Here is a 21,809-nt window from a genome sequence, read left to right as displayed (position 1 = left end):
GGTGGGGTAGGAGTCGGTATATTATTCCTGTAGCGCTGGGTTATATAAACACATTATCATTTGAGAGCGCCCTTGGCGTCCATCAGCATTGTAAACACGTACTAGTGTATATACTTCAAAATTAAAGAATGCACACGCAGAACCGGGAGCCTAAATTCATATTCCGAGCAGACTCGCTGCTCGCATTTATTGATTTATCATGCATCGTTTATTGTTCCAGTCCCTAAATGCAGTCGCTGTCCGTTCAATATTGTTTGCAAAATCCTGAGATGTGTGTGCGCTGCTCAGTCTTTCTGTTCTTTTTTTTTTTTTTGCTGAGTATTTTTTTTTGCGAAGCGAACAAATGCATTAATATTTATATGTTTATATAATCGATAACTCACTTTTCCCTTCCATATAAATAGGCATCAAAAGATAATTTAACAGATTAGTTCTCGAAAACATGGCAGTGAGGAAGCGTAATTTAACTATCAAACAAATCTACATGTCTAATAACAGCAAATCTGCTAAGGAGCATTAGAAAGAGGAGCAGCGCCCCGGAATCTCTGCAGGAAATGTTCTTTATATTAGACATATACAAGCAGGTCCTGTCAGATGCACAGCGGAGCTCGCTAGCTCTCGTCTCCTGCAAAAATCTCATCAAACGACACCGCTAGACAAGGGAGATTGGGAAGAAGGAGATCACATCTTCACACAGTTTTAGGGTAGAACTTATTTTTACAGACCTTCCTATACGTTTTTTGCCTTGATCCATCCGCTTCCCGCCGAGATCGGACAGAGCCTTTCTCTCGATTATGAATTTGATCAACCCACATTTGGAAGAAAACCTACACAGTTTTGACAGGAGCTGAAAATTGAGTCGTCAGAGAAATATTAGGACATATTTTCAATCATTTTGGTGCCGAAGGGGAGGCAAGAGCTTAGTTTTATATTGAGACATTACGCCGGCTGAAGGCAGAGAATGCTTTTCTCTGCCAGGACCTGATGCAATCCATTCAAGCCAACAAGTTTGGAGAGAATGTTGAGTTCAATCAATTCAGAACGTCGAGATGGAGCCCAACTCACTCCAGGTATTTCGCTCTCCTCCGCTCCTCCGATCCCGGCACCCCCCGGCACCCCCCAGCCCCCCAGCTCACCCACACCTCTGCACCCACCCACACCCCCCACAAACTTTTCACCAAACTTTTACCCTCTGCATCCCCCCCAAATCATTTTTATTGTTTAAAAAAATCCCTGCACTGACCGTACATACATAATGTAATTTTACCGCCTCAGATGGAGAGGTAGGGAGAGGTGGTGCGGGGGGGAGGGGGGCCTGGAGTTTTTTTTTTTTTTTTTTTAAGGGAGGCAGAAAATTTGTGGGCTCTATTATTTTTCCACCCAGCTTTATATCTGTTGGCTCTTCTGTATTAAGAGTGTGGATGTCTGTGTGTAAATGTGTCTGGGAATAGACGTTTGTGCTCTGATGGCTACATTATTTATTTGGTGCTTTTTTTCCCCTGCAGTGGGTCGGCTCACCGTGTGGCTTGCACGGACCTTACATTTTCTACAAGGCTTTTCAATTCCACCTTGAAGGCAAACCAAGAATTTTGTCCCTTGGCGACTTTTTCTTTGTAAGATGTACGCCAAAGGATCCGATTTGCATAGCGGAGCTCCAGCTGTTGTGGGAAGAGAGGACCAGCCGGCAACTTTTATCCAGCTCTAAACTTTATTTCCTCCCAGAAGACACTCCCCAGGGCAGAAATAGCGACCATGGCGAGGTGGTAAACTTATATCTCCCTCTCTTCTTTCTTTATTATTTTTTCCCCCGTAGTAATGCTTATTACAGGGCAAGCTTGAAAATACTGTATTCACTTCTGCAGGCGAGCAGGATCGACTTCTTTTTTAAAGGGGTAGCGCCACTAGCTGGGGCTCGAGTATTTTGCCATTGTCAGAGTTTGGCTGTCAGCTTTACAAAGAGGATCCAACTGCTGATTTTAGTCAAAATCAAATAACTTGTTCAAGAAGGGTTTTGTTCAAGGATGTGTGTGTGTGTGTGTGTGTGTGTGTGTGAGAGAGAGAGAGAGAGAGAGAGATAGAGATCCTGCTGTTGCCTTTTAAACATAACATGCTTTTTATATTTTTTGCCTTTTGAAAATTTACCTTCGCGTCTGGCTCAGTAGGGGATGGGTGGATTTCTTTCGGTGGGTTTCGATATTGTTCACTTTTTTTTTTAAAGTAAGTATTTGATATGTTTAAGAGGGCGGAAATTACGAAATGGAGGCAGAGTGAGATCAAAAGCTATTGAGTTGGCAAAGACGTGTTGAATAAAGTGATAAATGACAGGTACTGGAATAATACATTCAAATAACTTGCAGATCTGCCCGGGCGGATTTCAAAGCGGTCGTGTAACCGGCACAAACACGTTAAGCATTAACAACTATCTCCCGTCCCCACCCCCTCCCCCGCGGACAAGCCATTTGATGTTCTCGTTTTCAATTACTCCACGCAGAGTGGACGTCTTCCAGCGCGATCTTTGGGGATGGGTGGGACGCGGCCGCGGGAGGGAAGGGCAGAGGGGTGTGTGCTCGCCCACGGGCCCTGCGGGCCCGGCGTCCCGCGTGCCCAGACGGCGCTCACGGGCAGGGTGGAGAGGGACCGAGCCTCCCCCGGCACGTTTCTGGGCGGCCGCGGGGGCGCTCGCCGCGCTCCCGGGAGGACGCCCGAGGTGAGCCCGCTGTCACCGGGCGCCGGGGCGGCCGCCTCTATTCGGCTCTGTCATTTCATGGGTGACCGCAGTTCTGCGGGCTCCCCTCGTCAGCTGACCGACCTCAGCGCCGTGGTACCTGCCGGGGGAACTATTTTGGGGAGGCTGTGCCCACGGCGCGGCGGGGAGCGAGGGCGCGCGGTTTCCTGGCAAGGCTTTGTGTCGCCCAAGCGAAGAGCAGGGCAATCAAACTCAGACTTTTGAGGGCAGCCAGCTCTGTGCCAGCCTCTCGAGCTTTCGAGTGAGGTGTAAGGATCTTTTTTGTTAAATGAATGGTTCCCCGTTTAACTCATCCCGGAGCTGGAAGCTGCCTGCCAGTCCTTCCAGAATTCCTTGGTCTGATGGAGTTGATTGTACTTTTGGCATCTCCAGTCCACTCCTTCTCCCCAGGATCGAATTACCCATCGGTGGTCTATGCCGGTTGATTACTGGAGTTCATCAAAACCTTCGCGCTGGGATCTGCCTCTTCGGAAATAGGCCCCTCCCTCCTCCCGAACACCTCCCCCCAACCCCCACCCCCTCCCCTCCGCCCTCCCGGCCAGTTTAGGGTTTTAAACGTTCGCGTTTCCCGACGTCTGTCGGCAATTTTACAAAGGTGTTTTTGGGAAATACTGCGAAAAATCCTGCAACCTACCAACAGGTTGAGCTCTTTCCCCCTCCCAAGGTTTGGCTCGGCCCCCTCCCCCTCCCCAACTTTCCTGCGCAGCTGTCTTCCTTCCCCTCCCCCTCCTGATTTCTTATTATTTGCTTTTCAAATTTATTACTTCAACATGGCCTGTGATCTGGAAAAGGGAAGGATTAAATATCCAGAAAAGAGCTGGTGCCTAATAGACTTCTGACTAAACCCAGAAGGAAATTATGCAGTGTTTTATGGGATATTTTGTGGCCACGCTTTTTTTTTTAATTGCAAGTGGAATATTTTTTAAAGACCCTGAATTGACCCCACTTGATCCAGTTTCAATTTCTATTGTGTAATTAAGCAGTGAATTCTGATTTAAAAATAAAAGAAATGTTAGCCGAAGGTTGCATCTGGTAGAACTGCTGATAATGAATAGATATATTTTTAAATACAGGATTTTTTAGAAGATATTATTCATTATGGGGAAATGTAAGCGAACCATTTTAATGATCTTTGCATTTTGTCACTGCTATGTGAGCCATACCTGAGAAAATTAATCTTGCCATTTAAAAGTAAACTCTAGGGGGTTTGGGGAGGGAGATGGCTCTATTTATAATCCTCAGCTGCATATACATCGTCTAATATTATGCATGATTTGTTTTTTAATGCTAACACGGCTGGTAATTAGCTGTATGATTATACTTGTATATTTCATTAGGACTTTGGCTGATGTCATTGTGAATTATTCAGCCATATTAAAACAATTTTCAATTGAGATAATGACACGCCTCAAAATTATGCAAATACAGGCTACATTGTGCAAAATAATTATGACAAATGTAAAGCAGGTAGGAAGTTTCCCAATGCAGATCGGTTTTCCACCCTGGTGATGTCATTTCCCCCCTGGCCTAAGTTAGTCATTCATTAGCAGAATAGCAGCAGCAGTCTCCTCTGGAGGAGAGCCTACAGAAACCAGCATTTACTGCTGGCACCTAGAGGGGGCAACAGGGCCCTCTCATTAAGACATTTGCTTTGTCTTCACTTACTCTATTAACTTGTTTATATACAGTGAAATGATTTTATTATTGATTTTAAATAGTTTTGAATGATGCATTTGCCATTTGCAATGCATAACTGAAAGAGAAAGGTTTCGTGGTGATGTGCACTGTTACTTGGAGAAAATGTTCAGCACATTTAATCAGCCAGTACAGTTTATTTAAAGTAACCAAATGGAGGTTAATAATTTCTTGATTGAGCTGACATCAGCATCCATTTCAAAAGGACAGCCAGGACTCAGTATGCTTTTTTGGTTCAAGAGAACCATTCTGTCTTTTTATGATTTCTTGAAGTATAAAGACGTCAGTTCTAAAAGCAGGAAAATTATCATTGTGCGAGATTAGAAATAGCGTCCCTGTGTGGTTTGCTATGATCTGCAGAGGGCTTTTTTTTTTTTTTTGGCGGGGGAGGGAAATTTTTTTACTGATCTTTGCAATAATTGTATGAGGCTAGATAAGGCAGGCCTTTGTATGCCCATTTTACAGATGGAGACATAGGCTTGGAGAGGTTATGTGGCTTGTCAAAGGTCGCCGGCTAGAACCTAGGCCTTCTTAAGCTTTAGGTTTGGTTTACTTTCCCGCTGAAACCTACCCTTGAAACTAGAGCTTGAATACATCATATTATATTCTAGAAGTGTGTACTCATGTGGGCAGTTCCTTGTACATTTGAGAACTATGACTAGTCAGTCAGCCTTGCTAAAGGTCACCAGATATTTAAGTAGTAGAATCATTCTTATTCTCTAAAGTTCAGTTAATCCTAGCCAGTGGCATAGAACAGTAACAGTTACATTTTAATACCATTATTAATAATCATTAACAATTTATTAGTAGTTTAAATACTTAGGATAAGGTCTGGCCTGCTTATATCACTGCTGCCTACACATACTTACAGTGCTGGCAGCTGGTGTGGAGGAAAAGCATTCTGGAGAGTAACATCTTGATTCTACAACTTACTTTTTGTTTGACCTTGAACAGTGGTAAACACTCTGAGCCTCAGTTTCTTCAGCTGCAAAATGGGAACCATATTAAGGCTGACTGGGGATTGTTATAAATATCAGGAGGCATTATGATGGGCAAAATTACTTTATAATTGTAAATGAAATAAATAGAAAAGAGTTCTGATTATGGGGATCTTTATTCCAGGTAGTCTTAATCTATAAATAAGAAACATAATAACTTTTATATCTGTGTGGAGGCTCTGGGCCTAATGGTGATACTGTCTTGAATTATTATGAAAGTGAAGAGCAGGGCCATATGCAAGGAGTTAAGTGTCTTCAGTAATTACCTACAATTGCCATATTCAGCCAGTGGCTCTTCAGAGGAGGAAAATGGCAAAGTAGGCGGGTAATTGGTTCTGTTACTGGGTAACTTCTGATTACATTCATTTTCAGATTGCCAAGTGCTGAATCTATTGGCAATATACCCTCTTAAAATAGGTGGATGTACAAGCTTGGATTTCAGCCTGACCCATCATGGGCTAGATTCTGCAAGAAGGCTTTCTGGTCCTCTGCAACACTGAGTGTGGATGAGTAAGCCAGTGATGTCAGGGAGTCAAGATGAAGCGTATCTGGGCATTACAGATTGTAGCAGGCAGCCAGGATTTCTAACAGTGGTTTGACTATCACCAGCCTTACTATCCAGTTAAAAATTATTAAAATGCACACTCTGGAGCCCTTATTGAAATCAGTTTATTTAGAATCTCAGAAATTGGGGTCCGGGACTCTGCATTTTAAATAGTCTTGCTCTAGTTTTGTGGATCTTGGGCAAGTTTTAAACTCTGTGCCTCGGTTTGCTCATCTGTAAAATGGAAATGTGGTACCTACTTCCCAGGATTATAATAAGGATTAAATGAGTTAATCCTTAAATGAGTAAAGAACTGAGGTGGGCATGTCATTGAGTCTCCAAATGAACGGTTGACTCATATCACTATCGTTAATACTAGTATTATTGTTCTCATTAAAGTTCGAGAGCACTACCATGGACCTTCCTAAAGAATGCTTTTCTCTGTGAGGGGGCGGTATCTAGGTTAGTTTGCTAGAACATACAGCCAATTAAGATCCTCCCAAATCAGGCTGGCTTTCATCCATGTGGTGGATTTAGCTGTGTTGCCATTATAAAAGGCTCTTTAAGGATTTGAATTTTAGTATTGAAGTATGCTGTCAACTGGATGGGCAGGATTTTTTAGAAGATTGCCTGATCATATCGCATGCACATTCTGAAATTCAGGAGGTGCTGGACGGGCCTTGCTCCGCCTGTGGGTGGCCACTCAGTCTCTGGTCTGTTTCCATGAGCTGATTTTTTAGAAGTTTCTGAGATCTCTTCAGTGACCTCACTGGCCTTGGACAATTTCTTTAGCTCTTCTAAGCCTCAGTTTCTTCATCTGTCAAATGGATTTAATGGTCTCCACTTTGCCAAGAGAATAAGTTAATAATAATGAAAAGGTCCTGGAAACTAGTATCGTACCTATGCATGCGAGCTCAGCAAGTGATGGATGCCATGATAATAGATATTATTTATTTTTAGTAATGCTGTTAGGCTGAGAGAAGGAGTATCTATGGTCTCTGCCTGGCAGGCCCTTTAGAACTGGGTGAGAACTAATGAATTATACGGAGAGAATTTATTGGACTGTGACAGGCATCAGCAAACTAAAGCCTGAGGAAGGCCAAATTTGGCCCACTGTCTGCTTTTGTAAATAAAGTTTTACTGGAACATAGTCAGACTGTTTATGCATTGTTTATAGCTCTTCTCAGGCTACAATGTCAGAGTTGAATAGTTGTGACAGTGACCATATGGCCCACACAGCGGAAAATATTTACTCTTTAGCCCTTTACAGAAGAAGTTTGCTGACCCCTGGCCTATGAAGTTGATCCGAAATAAGGAATGTGACTGTGTACCTTTCTGTCTTTCTTTTTTGGCTTTGGAGCAAGATCTAGTAATAGAAGATTCATTAATATGTCAAAGACATTTGTATGTACAAAATTCAGTTTCAGAACTGAGCCTAGGATGTTAAAATTTGAGAATCAGTAGAATGTGTACTAAGTTGTATTTTGTATGGTTAAGATCCTAATTCCAGCCAGTGTTGGTTTCATCTATTTTGAGTTCCTAAAAGCCACTTGTTGAGTGCTAATAACCATGTGCTCAGTGCTTTGCTAGATACAGAGATGGATGTGAAACAATTCATGATGTGGCTGTTTTTCTCAAGAAACTTATCATTCTTGATAGAGAGATGAGATCAACACATTTTTTTTTTTTAAATATAAAAGTGTAAGATGTTATGTTCCACATTGGTGAGTTGTGCTGACAGTAAATGCAATATGTTTTCAAAGGAAGGCTCACTGTCTGTATGTTTTTGGAAAAGGAATGTGTTCAACTCCTCAGATGCTGATTGAAGACCTACTAGGTGCTGGACAATGGGGTACAGAGATACAGGAGACTGGCCCAGCCCTCAGAAAGCTTAGTCTGCCTCCACAGACAGGTGCTCCTCACAGAAAAGCTGTTAGACTCTTATCTGCGTCCCTTAGTTAAAGTGGGGATTGGATTAACTAAGGTCGCTATTTATTTGTAGCCTTTCACAGTCTTTCTGGAAACCAGGAAGTACTATCTTCACCTTTGAGGTCTCATTCACTCCATGCATGTGTATAGAGCACCTGCTTGTGCCAGAGCCTGTTCTAGGCCCCAGCATACAGCAGTGAACAAGACAGGCAAGCACCCCTGCCCTCAGGGGGCTTACCATCCAGTGGTTGGTTTTAACCTTCCACGTAGTTTGTACATTGTGCTTCGTGGGATGGTTCTCTGTGTGCTTTTCCCTTGCTTGTCACCCCCCCACCCCGTCCCCACTGCAGTACTAGTCTCAGAACCAGGGCGTTGTGCCTTGTTTACCTCTGGGTCTCCCCACCGTATTCAGTGCATTTGTCAAGATCTTTTTTTTTTTAAATTAATTAATTTGTTTATTTGGTTGTGCCAGGTCTTAGTTGCGGCAGCGGCAGTCTTCTTAATTGTGGCATGCGAACTCTTAGTTGCAGCATGCGTGTGGGATCTATTTCCCTGACCAGGGATGGAACCATTGGGAGCGTGGAATCTTAACCACTGTGCCACCAGGGAAGTCCCTCAAGTATCTGTTGAATGACCAGATGACATGATTAAAATGCCTTCTTCCCCACAGCCTGCTTTCTTTAAGCATGGTCCCCTTTCTTTCTTTCTGGCAAAGGGTCTTTCACCTGTGGGCCAGCTCCAGCAGCCTACCTCACACTTCCTCTTTCTCTTCTAAAATCTGTATCATTTTGCACCACAGGCTGTGAAAAAGTGCCAAAGGGTTTTGTTTTATTTTTTTTTAGGAGAACTCACCAAAGAAATTAGTGACTATTTGGGACTGAATGATCAGGCGAGAGGCGGCACCTCCATCTCTTTGAGCACTTTTCCAGTCTTCAGCCATCAGCCCATAAAGGAGTCAGGGCTTTGGGGGAATTCCCTGGTGATCCAGTGGTTTAGACTCTGAGCTTTCCCTGTTGAAGGCCTAGGTTCTTTCTCTGGTCAGGGAACTGGAATCTCACAAGCCTTGCAGGGTGGCAAAAAAAGAGGAAAAAAGAAAAAAAATTGTATTAAAAAAATAAAAATTGTTAAAAAAAAAAAAAAAAAAAGCCAGGGCTTTGGGGTAGTCACCTGTGAAAAGGGGACTTCAGGGAAGAGGAGTCACTTCTCACCTGAGTGTTGGTTGGCTGTTCCTGCAAAGTAGCATGTTTTTCAGACTGATGGTCTTGATGAGGCCACATGTTTGAAAGCGAGTCAAAATTGTAAGCAATTAAAACCTGTCTTGACGTTTAGAGTGTCAGGCGCATACTAAGGAAATGTTATTTTTATGAAGTACACGAGTCCATACGTGTGAATACTTCGCTATTAATTATTAATAAAGCATACCATTGTTCATAGTGGCATCTAGTGATACATGACTCAGGCTCATTTATCAAAGTCTAATTTTAACCAATATCCAGAATATAATTGCTGGAATCAAATGCACTTGCTTGTCATTTTTTATAGCCAGGCTGGCTGGATATTTGCCATCGTCTACATTGTAGCTAGTGATTACTCGTTGGCTTGGCTTTTAAATAAATTTAAAATAAATTTATCAATTGTTGGCTTAAGGATTCATTTGCCTCTCAGAAGTGTGGTCATGGATTCCTGCCTTTCTTGAAATATCCGCTCCCGTGCCCTTGCACAAGGATGGCTTTTTTCTAGCCACATCATGGTCTTTGCTGGCTTCCTGGAGATTAGAACCTGGACCTTGGCCTTCAGAAAGTGTGGCTCACATCCTGGACGGCGAGCATCCGTACTGACGACACGTTTCAGACATGCTGCTGCTGATGATGATTGAAAGGGTGCTTTAGAATCATGCTAACGGCATCAGTCTCCAGTACACACTTGCGTAAATTAATTCTGCTTTTAAAATCAGATGCACTGTTAGCAGTGTTAGAGATGGATATTTGACATTTATCACACAGACTGGGACGTGTGGTTTCATGGCATGAATTTTCTGTAGCATCTCTGTAGGGGTATAAACCGACGCACAGTGGTGGTTGTCCTTGTACACATGACCGTCAAGTTCAGGGTCCCATCTCCATCCTTGAGCAGGGAGAAAAACAGGGGGTAGAAACCACATGTTGCTAGTTAATCTAGTGGCCCCATAAACCTCTCCCCCCGCCGCCTTTCCTTTCTCATGACTCGAGCACACCCGGGCTCTGATGCACTCTCCTCCTCCCCAGAGTTGAGTTCCAAGCCTGATCAGTGGCACTAAACATTAAACTCTTGTCTTTGAGAATAATAGGCTTTGCTTTCTACACCCTCAAGCATGTTGCGCTACTGTGCAGGCTGGAAAATAAAAATGTTCTAATTGTGTCTTTTAAATAAGCATAGGAGTGAATTAATTAGACCATATTTTGTCTTTAGTTGCTTAGTTACACAATAGTATTCCTGAGCACGAGTAAGATAAATTGGCTCTTTTTGTGCTGCCTGTCCCTTAATCATAATTACTGTATTGCTTAGGAGAAGTAAAGCATACATAGATTTTGAATTTTTTATTAATAGTCAAAAATATGCATGTGATATATAAAGTATATGCTGTTCAACCTGTTTTATATGCTTTTATGTGGGAAGAAGTTTTATTGTGGTGGTAACATTTGCATTAGTTGCTCAAAGATGTAGTTCTGGGAAATACATAATTGAAATGTTTTTGAATTGCTTTTTCTGGCCTTTTCAATCTTATTCAAAATAATAGTGCCTCCAGTCCTAGAGCAGTCATTCTCATTTGATTTAACATCTTTCTCTGCACGGCATGCGCAGCGCCCAGTTTTAACCCTGTAGAGTCTGGATGAGGTTTTGTGATTCGTGGGCCTCTGCGTCATGCCTTATGTTTTGGGGCTCACACTGTTGGGGGGCATGGGGGCAGCAGAGGGCCCGCACCCAGCAGCATCGTGCCAACGCCCTTCACCCTGGCACGCCTGCACGCTCCTCACAGGAGGCTCCAGGGTTGGAGATCACAAGAGTCTGTCGTAGCTTGGACTGGACAACGCTAGGTGCTTGCCTTCTAGGGTCTTGCAAAATGGTATGTGGCTCCTGGAACCTGGGTTTGTAGCCCCCTCCCCCCACCCCTCCACCACAGAGGGCAGTAAAAGTTGGACAGCTTGATGTCCTTATTGAACAATGGGAGAGTCTGGCTTAAGACCCAGCATGCGTGCTGGGCAAATGCATGTGGAAATCGACCCCATTGTTCTGTTGTATTTGAAGAGCAAGTAAATTATTTACAGATATTTGCTAATTAAAGCCCATGTTGTTTTATCAGCACAAAAGCACACGGTATATAACTGGAGACAAAGAACTAAGTGTGAATAATTTAATCTTGCTAATTCTGTGTGTTCTTCTTAAGGGAGGAATACCTTTAAAAATATGTATATATACATACATATTAAAGTGTGTGTATGTATATACAGATATGTATATATGGAGTTGTGTGTGTGTGTGTGTATGTGTGTGTGTTATTCCCACAAGGGAAGCCTTGCATGCTACAGAGATAATAGGCCAAGTTACCATCCTGTTACTTGTCGATAGGCCTGCTCCAAGTTCCTTATGGAACTTCAGAGATGGAAGTCATTTTGACAGAATACTGTTTTCCCTTTAGTCCAAGCTTTGTTTGCGGTCATCTAGTTTGAGCTCCGCTCTGAGTACCACTGGGAACAAAGAAAGCCAGCCAGATGTTGTACCAGGGAATAAAAATGTTCTCACTTATTACCTTGTCTTCAGACTTTCCTCAATGATGGGCCCAGGTTTAGTTGTTTCTCTTCTGTGAGGACCCAACTTTGGCAACATTCTGATTGGAAATTTGCGTCGTGGAACGAGGGCCGCTGACGCGACGGAGGTGTCCGATGCAGAGTCGGTCGCGATGACGTTCTGAGACCTTTTCCTGGCTGGCGCGTTGGCCTGTCGGCGGGCGCCGCTGGTCCCACGGCCTCTGCCACGTGCACGGACGTGTGTGGCTGCGGGCGGGACTGGCCGGACGGCTCTTGGCATCCTTAGTAAAGATGACCGAGAAGCCTTGCCGCAGTTCTCTGAGGAAAAGGCTCCTGTCTAATGCGCCGTGGACGTTTGAATAGACGCATAGGATACTCAGGAGAACAAGTCGAGCCCCCTTTATTTAACAGGTGCAGAAACGGAAGCTCAGAAAAATCTGGGGCATGTGCCCGGAGATAGTGCGTGGCACGTAGAGCTAGAACCCAGTCCCTCGGGTACAGCAGTCTGCTGCTCTCTTGGGCTTGTCGTCTGGGGAGAGTAGGCAGGTGTTTCCCGCGGGTGTGTTCAGGCGGGTCATTCCAGTGCCCTGGCTCACAGTGGTAGATGCTGCCTCTGTGGGACATCACTTTTATAAAATCACGAATGGAGAGTATGGCCTTCATTCTAAGGATGAGGTACAGCAACCAGGCTTGATATTCAGGGTCCCCTCTGGACCTCACCTTCATTACCCTCATGTCCAAATTCTTTCCTGGAGCCAGGAGGGCCCTCTGATAGGGATGTTTATACTGACTGAAGAAAAGCACGCTTGGCGATAAACAGAATTGGCATGTCTGCTACCATCAGATATTCATGGATGATTTCTTTCATTCAGAAATGTTTATTGTGTGCCTACTATGTGCTGGTTCTCTGCACTGGGATATAACAGTGAACACAGTGACTGATACGCAGATAAAGATTTCTATTGTCACATTACGCACTCTCGTATAGGAAGAAGGAAAAGGTAAGTTGATTGATTTATCCAAAAGAGAGAAAACGCATCTCGATACCTTGTAATCTTAGAACCACATTGCCACTACCTTTCTCCACATGCACAACCCAGAGGAAATTTCCCAGTTTGCTCTTTTCCAAAACCATTTGCAAAAGTTTCACCCACAGTGTTTTCAATGAAATTACATGTTTTGTCTATTGAGTAGCTATTATGCGTCAGACATTGCATGTATATTAACATATAAATTAAATACTCATTTAATTCTCAAGGAGGTTCTCTAAGGTTGGTAGTATTGTGACATTTCCATACTTTATAGATAAGGCAACTGAGACCAAAAGAGGTGTTAAGTAACTTGCCCAAGGTCACATGTAGGTAAGACTCAGAAGCAGGATTGAAAACACCAGGTTCTTGATTCTGCCAGGTGATCCTCTTGTCCCCCTAGTTAGAATATGTTGAGAATTAAAATTGGGATTTTCATTATATACTGACCTATTAATTTGAGCCTTTATGAATAGTTTCTTTGGGTCTATTTATTCAGCATATGGTTCTTGAAAGCTCCTATCCTGCTGTCTGGGAACTCGCAGTCAGATTGGCCGTTGACTGATACACGAGTAATTTGGTAATAATACCTCGCACCTGTGCAGTAAGGTGTTTGCACGGGCTCTTTAAATCCCACAAGCCCACGGGAGGCACGAGGCACTTCCCTCGAGTTTCTCCTGAGAGGAGACTCAGCCTCAGTCCCTCCAGAGTGGCATCTGTGTGCAGGCCGCCCTGGGCCCTGGAGAGGCAGGTAGGAAACCAGGCAGATCCTGCCTTCATGGGGCGGCTTGTTGGGCGGGGCGCACAGGCACGATTAATCGAACATGTGGGTGATTTTGTGGTGCGGTCAGTATGGTGAAGGGAGAATCCAGGGACCTCGGATGGGGGAGCCTGATTTTGTTAGGAAGGTCTGTGGAGGCATTTTGCAAGAAATAACATTTGAACTCGGCACTGACGAGATGCTGGTGAAGATCGGGACGAGGTTTCTTGGTAGGATGTGGGGTGGGAGCATTCTCCCTTCGGCGTCATTTCTGGGCTGAGCCTAATCTTGGTGAATCCGGTAAACAGGTTAGAGATGCCCACTGACACCCACTGGAGGCACCTACTGTTCGGGATCCCATTGAGACACCCACGTAGCATTTTCAGAGCTCTTTTACATTGTCTGGCTGGCTGTGGAGAAGCAGGAAACAGGGGTGGTAAACTAAGGCCTACAGGCCAAATCTGGCCCGCTGCCTGTTATGTCGATAAAGCTTTATTGGCACACAGCCACAGCCACTTGTCTGCAAATCGTCTCTGGCAGCTTTCACACTATCATGGCAGAGCTGAGTAGTTGTGACAGAGACTCTGTGACACACAGAGCCTAACGTATTTACTGTCTGGCCCTTTACACAAAACGTTTGCCCGTCCCTGGTCTAAAATGATTTTAATAAAGGTAGACGTAAAACTAGATGCTGACAGCTTCACTTGGACCTTTTGTTTACTGCTCACAACCATAATATTATGAGGCAGGTTCTAGAGTCATCTCATGTTGCAGGAGGGCAGCCTGCGAGGCTAGGTAACCTGTCCAGGTGTCTAAGTTCACTCATCAGGTAAATGACAGAGACCGAGTGGGAGCTCGAGCTGCCTTGATTCCAGACCACAGACGGCAGAAACCTCCTGCTGTCCTGCTGACAAGGCGAGGAGATAGGGGTCGTATCAGAAGAGGGGTGTAAAATTTGCTGAGGTTTTTCTCTGTGAAATACAATAGCACAGCTGCTGTATCCATCTTTCAAGGTCCTATTCAAAAACCACCTCCTCTGTGATGTCTTCCACTGACGAGGAGAGAAAGGAACCTGGACCAGAGGCACAGGTGTGGGTTGGACAGGGAGGCCGAAGTGGATGGAAGCAGGGCTGGGAGACAGTGAAGTTTGGGGGAGCTGGGGAGCAGGTGACTCGACTGGGTGCTGCTCCTCAGGTCCTGCCGATCACTGTGTCATTTGACGTTGCCAGATCTTTCCATTTTTCAAGAGAAGTCCCAGAAAGCCAGAGTTTTGTGTGGTTTTAGTTGGCAGTTCTGTCCCATTTTTAAAAAACACTGTGGGCCAAATACAACATATCTTCGGTCTAGATGTGGCCCACGGGCTGCCACCTTGCCCTCTCCGGAGCAAAGCTATGGAATATTAAAATTTTTCAAACTTTCTTATATTTGGCCTATTTTCTGTAATGAAGCAAAAGGAACCTATTGGTCCTAAAAGGGCAGCAAAGGAAGGAGCCCAGGCAGCCCGGTGAACAAAGCCCTTACGAGTCTCTCTAGCCAGAGCTCCAGAGTCTGGAGGGAGGGGAGGAATGGATGGACGTGCAAGCTGGGGCCCACAGTCAGGAAGGGGCCAGGGATGGAGATGTGGGAAGAGAGAAGTGTGTGAGTGGGGAGGTGGCCTGTAGCCATGTTGAAGGCGCCCTGCAGAAGGGGAGCTTGTGAGCAGGCCCTTAAATACCTAGGGCTTTCATGGGTGGGGACTTTTAAGGAGTGAGGGAGGGGGAAATCCTTGGCAGAAGAAGCCATAGGCAAGTAAGAAGGCAGGACGTTCCAGTATTGGATATGGTCTGCATTTGGCAGGAGACCAGAGGTCTGGTGGACAAAGAGGTAGGCTGAGCCAGACCTCGGGTTGTCTAGCCAGTCTGGTTGGACTTGAACCCGGAGGCAGTGCTGATTAGTAACTTCACGTGTGTGTGTTTTTCTTTCTCATTGGAATATAAACTCTTAGTCTTGAAGCTTGGTAGAATCATGTGTGCACATGTACTCTGTTAGTAGCAGCATGTTATCTTGGTTTGTTACTTAGTTTTTTGGGGGGGTGTCTCTTTCCTTATCTATGAAATAGGCTAATCTTGCTGGGCTGTGATTAAAAATGAGATTTATATGAGCATAAAGCCGCAAACCCTGGCCTGGCTAATAGCAGACCCAGGCCTCTAGCAGGTGCTACTTGTCAACTCTGCCCTTCCTGTTCCAGGACCAAATCCTAACTTTATTGTCTCCCTGAAGTCTGTCATCGTGCTAAGTCTGTTAATAGCCCCTTAATAGGTAATTTATTGGTTGAGTCATTGGATTACTATTGTTTGAAAAAAATACAATAGTATTTTTCATATAATAATTTTCCTAAGAAAATTATCAATTTAGAGTTAAACTTCCTGGTTCTCCATCTGTCCCAAGAGATTTTTCTTGCATCTAGGTTCAGAGTTTTTGATTCATATTTGAGGTTTCCACTCACTGTGAGGGAGACACCCTCAAGCCCATTTGGGTCTTAAATGACCTATAGAGGGCATTTTTTTCATCAGCCACAACAAAATAAAATGAGATGGGAGTCAAGAGACCAAACTTGAATTCCAGATATCCTATCTCAGTGTCCTGAAGAAAGTTCAGACCTGGTGCGTCCCAGGTCCCTCCCCTTTCATGATTCAGCCTTTGGGAAACCTGATGTTGATGTGCTGAATGTGCACAACATTGACTTTATTTTAAATACCCTCTCTTTCCCGCCATTTAAAAATAGCCTCTCCTAGTTCCTATCTTTCAAAACACCCCTAATTTGGAAATTGGTTTCACCCTCTTGCCATCTCCTTTTCTTCTTTAGGTTGTGGTAGTGGTAAGGAGTGTATTCCAGACCAACTCCTTTAAGATATTTAATGCCAGGTTTTTTAAAAAAAGCAGAAAGCACCAGCAGAAGGATGTAAAGGACTAGAGTCCCAGCCAAAATGGCTGGGGAATCTTAGAAGAAGGGTCTTCAAAATAGAGGCTGCCTGCTGGGTCATTAAACCCTTTTGCTTTGGGTTAATCCCACAGTGTGTATCAGATGACTAGAATTCAGATGAAAACACTGCTGTAGTACTCAGGCTCCTCACCACATTATTCCAAAATCTAGTGTACATGGGTTATAAATACAGAAAATAATTGAATTCTGTATGTCTTAAGTGAAATAATCTGTTCCATTCTGTTTCTTGTGCACATTCTCCATAATAGTCTAATTGTGTTTTGTGCTCCTGGGGGCTGAGTGTGTATTCAGAAACAATGCATTGAGTTGTAAAATATGCATCCCCCAACTATCTGGGCAGGCGAGAAGGAAGTTCTAGGAAAAAGGCTGAAGATGTTTTTTCTAATGCAAATTGTATGAATCACACACGTGGTAGTGTCTTTTAAAATGATCAATAGATTCTGTTTTTCTTCTTTACACTTACAGGTCCTATTTCTCACTCCACATTTTGGATGTTACTAGATCAGTAATTAGACAACCAAGCAGGTGTTCCAATCACGGCTGACCCCCAGAATTCCTTAAATGACCCCTGGAAGCAATGGAGTGAAAACATTCTTAACGTGTCAGAATATTGAGATACCTCAGTTGCCTTAATTTTTTTTTGGTGGGGGGGCTTAATTTTTAAAGGCTATTTTCTGCCTTTTTTTCTCTCTTTTTAAGCAAAGAGAAGCCTTGCCTCTATCTTGGCCACGAGGGCTGGAGGATTGTGTATCTACAGGACCTGTAGATTGTACACATAGGCAGCATAGTTGTCTAACTGGTGAGCTGTGCCAAGGCCCTTCAAAAGGTGAGAGGAGAACAAGAGACATGAGGCTTGGGATTCTTCTGCGGTAGCTGAGGACATAATATAATATTGCTCTTAAAAGCATAACATTTCTATTTTTAAATATAGGCCTTTTGACTACAAACTTTTATTCAATTCAACAAATATTTATTAGTATACACAGGGTACTATGGGGGTGATGAAGAGATGAGTAAGATTGGCCCTTCTCCCTCCAGTTGCTTAGAGGAGGTAAAACGAAGTTAGCCTTACTTGTTAAGCTTATATTTTACTTTGCCTCTTCCATCCTGAAAGGTATGCTTATATTGTTCAAGCATATTCTTGGAAATTTCTATGGACACCCCCCAAAAAGAAAAGATTTCTTGTACAGGCAGTTGTTTCAGGATTTAGGCAATTGCGTGAAGCATTTTTCCATTGGCTTGTCAACTTCTTAGCAGAAATGAATCTAATTTCCAGGCGTAGTTGAAACTGGTATTTAGCACCTTGTTTCACAGACTTTATTTCATTGTCACACAAAAATGTGTAAATGTATCCCATGTTAAAAGATTAGTGTAGAAGCTCTGTATTGTGTAACGAATTACCCCAAATTTTTATGTCTTAAAACATTTATCATTCACAGTTTCTGTAGGTCAGGAGTCTGGGTAAAGCTTAGCTAGGTGTGTCTGGCCCAGGGTCTTTCAAAGCTGCAGTCAGGGTGCCCGGCTGGGCCTTAGTCATCTCAAAGCTCTTGTTGGGCTAGAATCTACTACCAAGCTTGTCTGCTTGTGGCTTGTCTGCTCCTGGGCTGTGGGACTGTAGGCCTCCCTCCTTGTTAGCCATTGACCTTGACCTCCTGGCTGTGCCACACGGGCTTCTCCACAGGCCCGCTCCGGCGTGGCAGCTGACTTCCTTCACTGTGTGTGAGCCAGCCAGGAGCCACAGGCCTTTTGGAACCTAATCTCTGAATTGAAATCCCATCACTTTTGTCAAGGCCTGTTTGTTAGACATGGGACGTTATGTCCGGCCCATAATGAAGGCGAGGGGCTCACACAGGGGCGTGAGTACAAGGAGGGGGGGATCATTGGGCTTCCTCCTGGAGGCCGCCCACCACAATCCGCAGTGGAACTAGTCACTGTAGCGTACAGCTAGCCTGATAAGGGTGGGAAGATGGTCTTACCCTGCCTCACTCTTTTTTTGTTGTTGTTGTTGTTACTATGTATTTTCTTTGAGTGGTTCCTTCCAAAGGCTTCCCCACTCTTCTGGGCATTTAGTGATAGGTGAGGTACATAGTTGATTGCAGATTGCTTTAATCCTTCAAATATTTGTTAGTCTTTGAGCATGTCAACAAGTATACCCTGGGTCTTTTTTAAACCTAATGCCTCGATCAGTGAATTTGGGGAGTTTTGCTGGAAAGGGCATTGTGTCTGGTGTGATGATGAGTCTGCAGAGAGAAGGGGAAGGAGGACCCTATAGCTGGTCTCAGCAGAGACCTCCTAAATGTGTAAAAACATAGGTATGTTTCATGCATCGTGGTTGAGGAGGGGCATTAAGTCAGGTTGGCACATGTCCGCGTAAAGAAGACCGAAACATCCAAATGAAAGGGATTGTTGTCCCAGTCTGTGTGTCTAACAAGTGTATTTAGAGGAGGTAAGCATCTCTTAGCCACCCTTCAACTCTGTGCATGTGTCAGGGAGCATCTGGCCTTCCATCTTGTAAATTCTCTGGAAATTATCTGTGTCATGGGAAAACTCATCTATTTCTCTTTCAGGAAAGATGCAACTTGGTTTTTGATAAAGTGCTTAAAACATACCTACGTAGGCATTAAAGGTTTGGGAAAAGGGTGGCATTAAGTAGATTCTGGTCAATTTTTTCACATGTCTTTTCCCAGTCTGTTGATTCTCTTCTCACTTCTTTTTCATTTATTCATCTAGCCATGCCACGAAACATGAGGGATCTTAGTTCCCCGGCCGGGGATCAATCGAACCCATGCCTCTTGCAGTGGAAGCCTGGAGTCCTAACCACTTGGCAGCCAGGGAATTCCTAGATTCTGATCAACTTTTAATAATGGGAATTGATTATGGGGTAGCTTCCGTGCTAAACCTGCCAGAAACTTAGAGAAAAGGAGTCTGGATTCAAATTTAGGAGCATGCATCAGCTATAGGACATGCATATGTTGTGTGTTTTTTCCTTTTTGTTTTTTCCACTTTGAATTTGACAATACACCACATCCCTCCCAGTGCCTTTGTATCCTCTGTTGCCTCTGTGTGCCATGCCCTGTGTTCTTTCCCCACCTCCCTCCCCTCTAAACTTCGCTCTTTCCTTCTCTTCCTCAGGGTCTCAACAGAGACCTTCCCTCACCATCCGATTTGAAATCATCCCCAGGTGTACCCTTTGTCTCTCAGATTTTATTATCTGGCTCCCTACTCCCCTCTCCCCAACACACAGACACACACACACACACAGACACACACACAGACACACACCATAGCCCCCTCACCCCCACAACAGTAGGCTCCAGGAAGGTAGGGATTTTTATCCGTTTTAATTCCTGACTGTAATCCCAATGCCTGACATATAATTAGTGCTCAATAAACATTTGTTGAGTGAATGAGACCACTTATGACAGATTCTCATTATATAAATCATATTAGCTGAGGACTGTGGTGTACTGTCTGTGTCCTGTGTGTCCTGCCCCAGCTGGACTGCTGTTCCTCCCCAGCCCAGTGCTGTTCCTAGTGCCTGGCGCAGCTCAGGGTAGATGCTCTGGACATTGAAAATGAAAGAGTGGATGGGGACTTCCCTGGCGGCCCAGTGGTTGGGATTCTGCGCTTCCAGTGCAGGGGGTGAGGGTTTGATCCCACATGTCCTGTGGCTCAGCCAAAAAAAAAAAAAAAAAAGAGTGAATGGATTCTCCTGCAAAGGAAACTAGAAAGAGAGGAAACTTCACTTCCTAGGCAAGGAACAGGAGGCCTGGGCACTGTGCGTTTCTGAAGGGCAGCGCTAGCGTCGTCTTCAGCCTTATCTCTCCGTGGCTGGTACTCAGCCCAGGGCCTGGCACAGAGCAGAGTCGGTTCAGGTTAATTGGGTCAGATTGAGTTGAGTTGGAGAAAAGCTCAAACCAAATCCCTCCTGACAATAGCACTGGATAAAGCTCAGCTTGTGATGGCTCCTTCTGGATTCCCTTCTGCAACCGTTTTGTCAAAACGCCCAGTGGTATTCATTCATTCATTCATTCATTCACGTGTTCGTTCACGCGTGCGTTCACTCGTTTGTTCATTCACTCGTTTTTCATTCATTCGTTCACTCATGCATGCATGCATCCAGCCTTTCCTGGTAGTATATGGAACATCAGAAGGAATGGAAGGCAAGTTACAGCCCTGCCTTCAGGGGGCTTTATTCTCTGGTTTATGTAGCCGTCCTGAGGTGGCAGAGCTGGAATTAGGCAGCTGTAGTTGCCTGTGTCTGTCCTCTTTGTTTGCCTCCACACCACAGTCTTTGAACAGGAGTAGAGAGGTCACCAACTGTGGTTGCACATTGGCTCTTATGTTAATCCTGGCTTATTCAAAAACACTCAATATTTTTTCCAAACTGAGTTTAGAGCTTTTGACTGAAGCCTGAATCATTTACTGTGGCAGAGCACATCACCAGTATGGGAAAAACTGGAACTTTAAAATACAAAGCCCCTTTAAGTAATCCAATATAGGATAATTACATTATTAAATAAAGCCATGGGTCTCAAATTATTCCACTGCCGTTGTACATGTGAGGATAATAATGTGAACTGTGCTAAGTGAACAGAGTGAAAAAAAATGTTTAACAAGAGGGAGCACGTCTAAATCATATGTTTATGTTTAAAGGCTACACAAAACAGGAAGATTTACTTGGTTTCTACATTAAAGTGTGCTAAATAGGCGTAAAGCTTTCGATGCTTCTCTGTGAAGACTGCTCTTCTCATTAATGACAGCCGTATATCAAGATGTGTGCCAGATCACCAGTTACCTTGGATAATTTTGACGGCTCCCAACGTGATCTTCATATACGAACGGGGGCAAAGAATTTCCTTCTTCCTTTTAGGGTCTTGATGGAATATGGGCCCTGCTGAACTTTGTACCTGAACAGGATGCCGTGTGCCTGTAAAACTAGGTGTCAAAAAAAAGATCAGGAGATGTAAAAGTAATGGTTTGAAGTCACCTGGCATGTCAGAACATCGAGGTTAGGTGGCGATTGAGTTTGGGTTTTATTGTTACTTATTTTATTTTGCTTTTAGAGAATGTTCTTATAGGTAACTGCTGGCATTGGGCTCGTTTATCTTCTCTTGCTTCTGTTTTAATGGCCAAAGCGAAGTGTATGGGTGCCAAGCTAGTTTTTATCATGGCAACCTGAAAGTAGTGAAAAAATAGACTGTGATGTTAACACCATATTAATTTGGTCAAAGGAAGGGTAGGCTGGCTCAGCCATTGACTTAAGGCATCTTTTCTATGTATCAAATGCTTGCCTGTTTAGAGAGGATGCTTGGGATGCATTTTCTTGCTTTCTGTGTAA

The 21,809-nt window shown here is 44.1% G+C and overlaps 1 protein-coding gene across 1 annotated transcript in view; it reads left to right on the top strand.

Moving 5' to 3' along the window:
- Positions 1-962: 962 nt before the first annotated feature.
- ARID5B (AT-rich interaction domain 5B) overlaps positions 963-21,809 on the top strand; it is a 177,733-nt gene continuing 156,886 nt past the window's right edge. The window contains exons 1-2 of the mRNA XM_057734383.1: positions 963-1,070; positions 1,506-1,760. Of these exons, the coding sequence (XP_057590366.1) occupies positions 1,050-1,070; positions 1,506-1,760 (276 nt within the window). The 5' untranslated portion in view covers positions 963-1,049. The remainder of the gene's footprint in view (positions 1,071-1,505; positions 1,761-21,809) is intronic.

This window comes from Hippopotamus amphibius, chromosome 5, assembly GCF_030028045.1.
Source record: "Hippopotamus amphibius kiboko isolate mHipAmp2 chromosome 5, mHipAmp2.hap2, whole genome shotgun sequence".
Taxonomy (NCBI): domain Eukaryota; kingdom Metazoa; phylum Chordata; class Mammalia; order Artiodactyla; family Hippopotamidae; genus Hippopotamus; species Hippopotamus amphibius.
The sequence above is the reverse complement of the archived record's forward strand: the minus strand, read 5'-3'. Positions and strand labels throughout refer to the sequence as shown.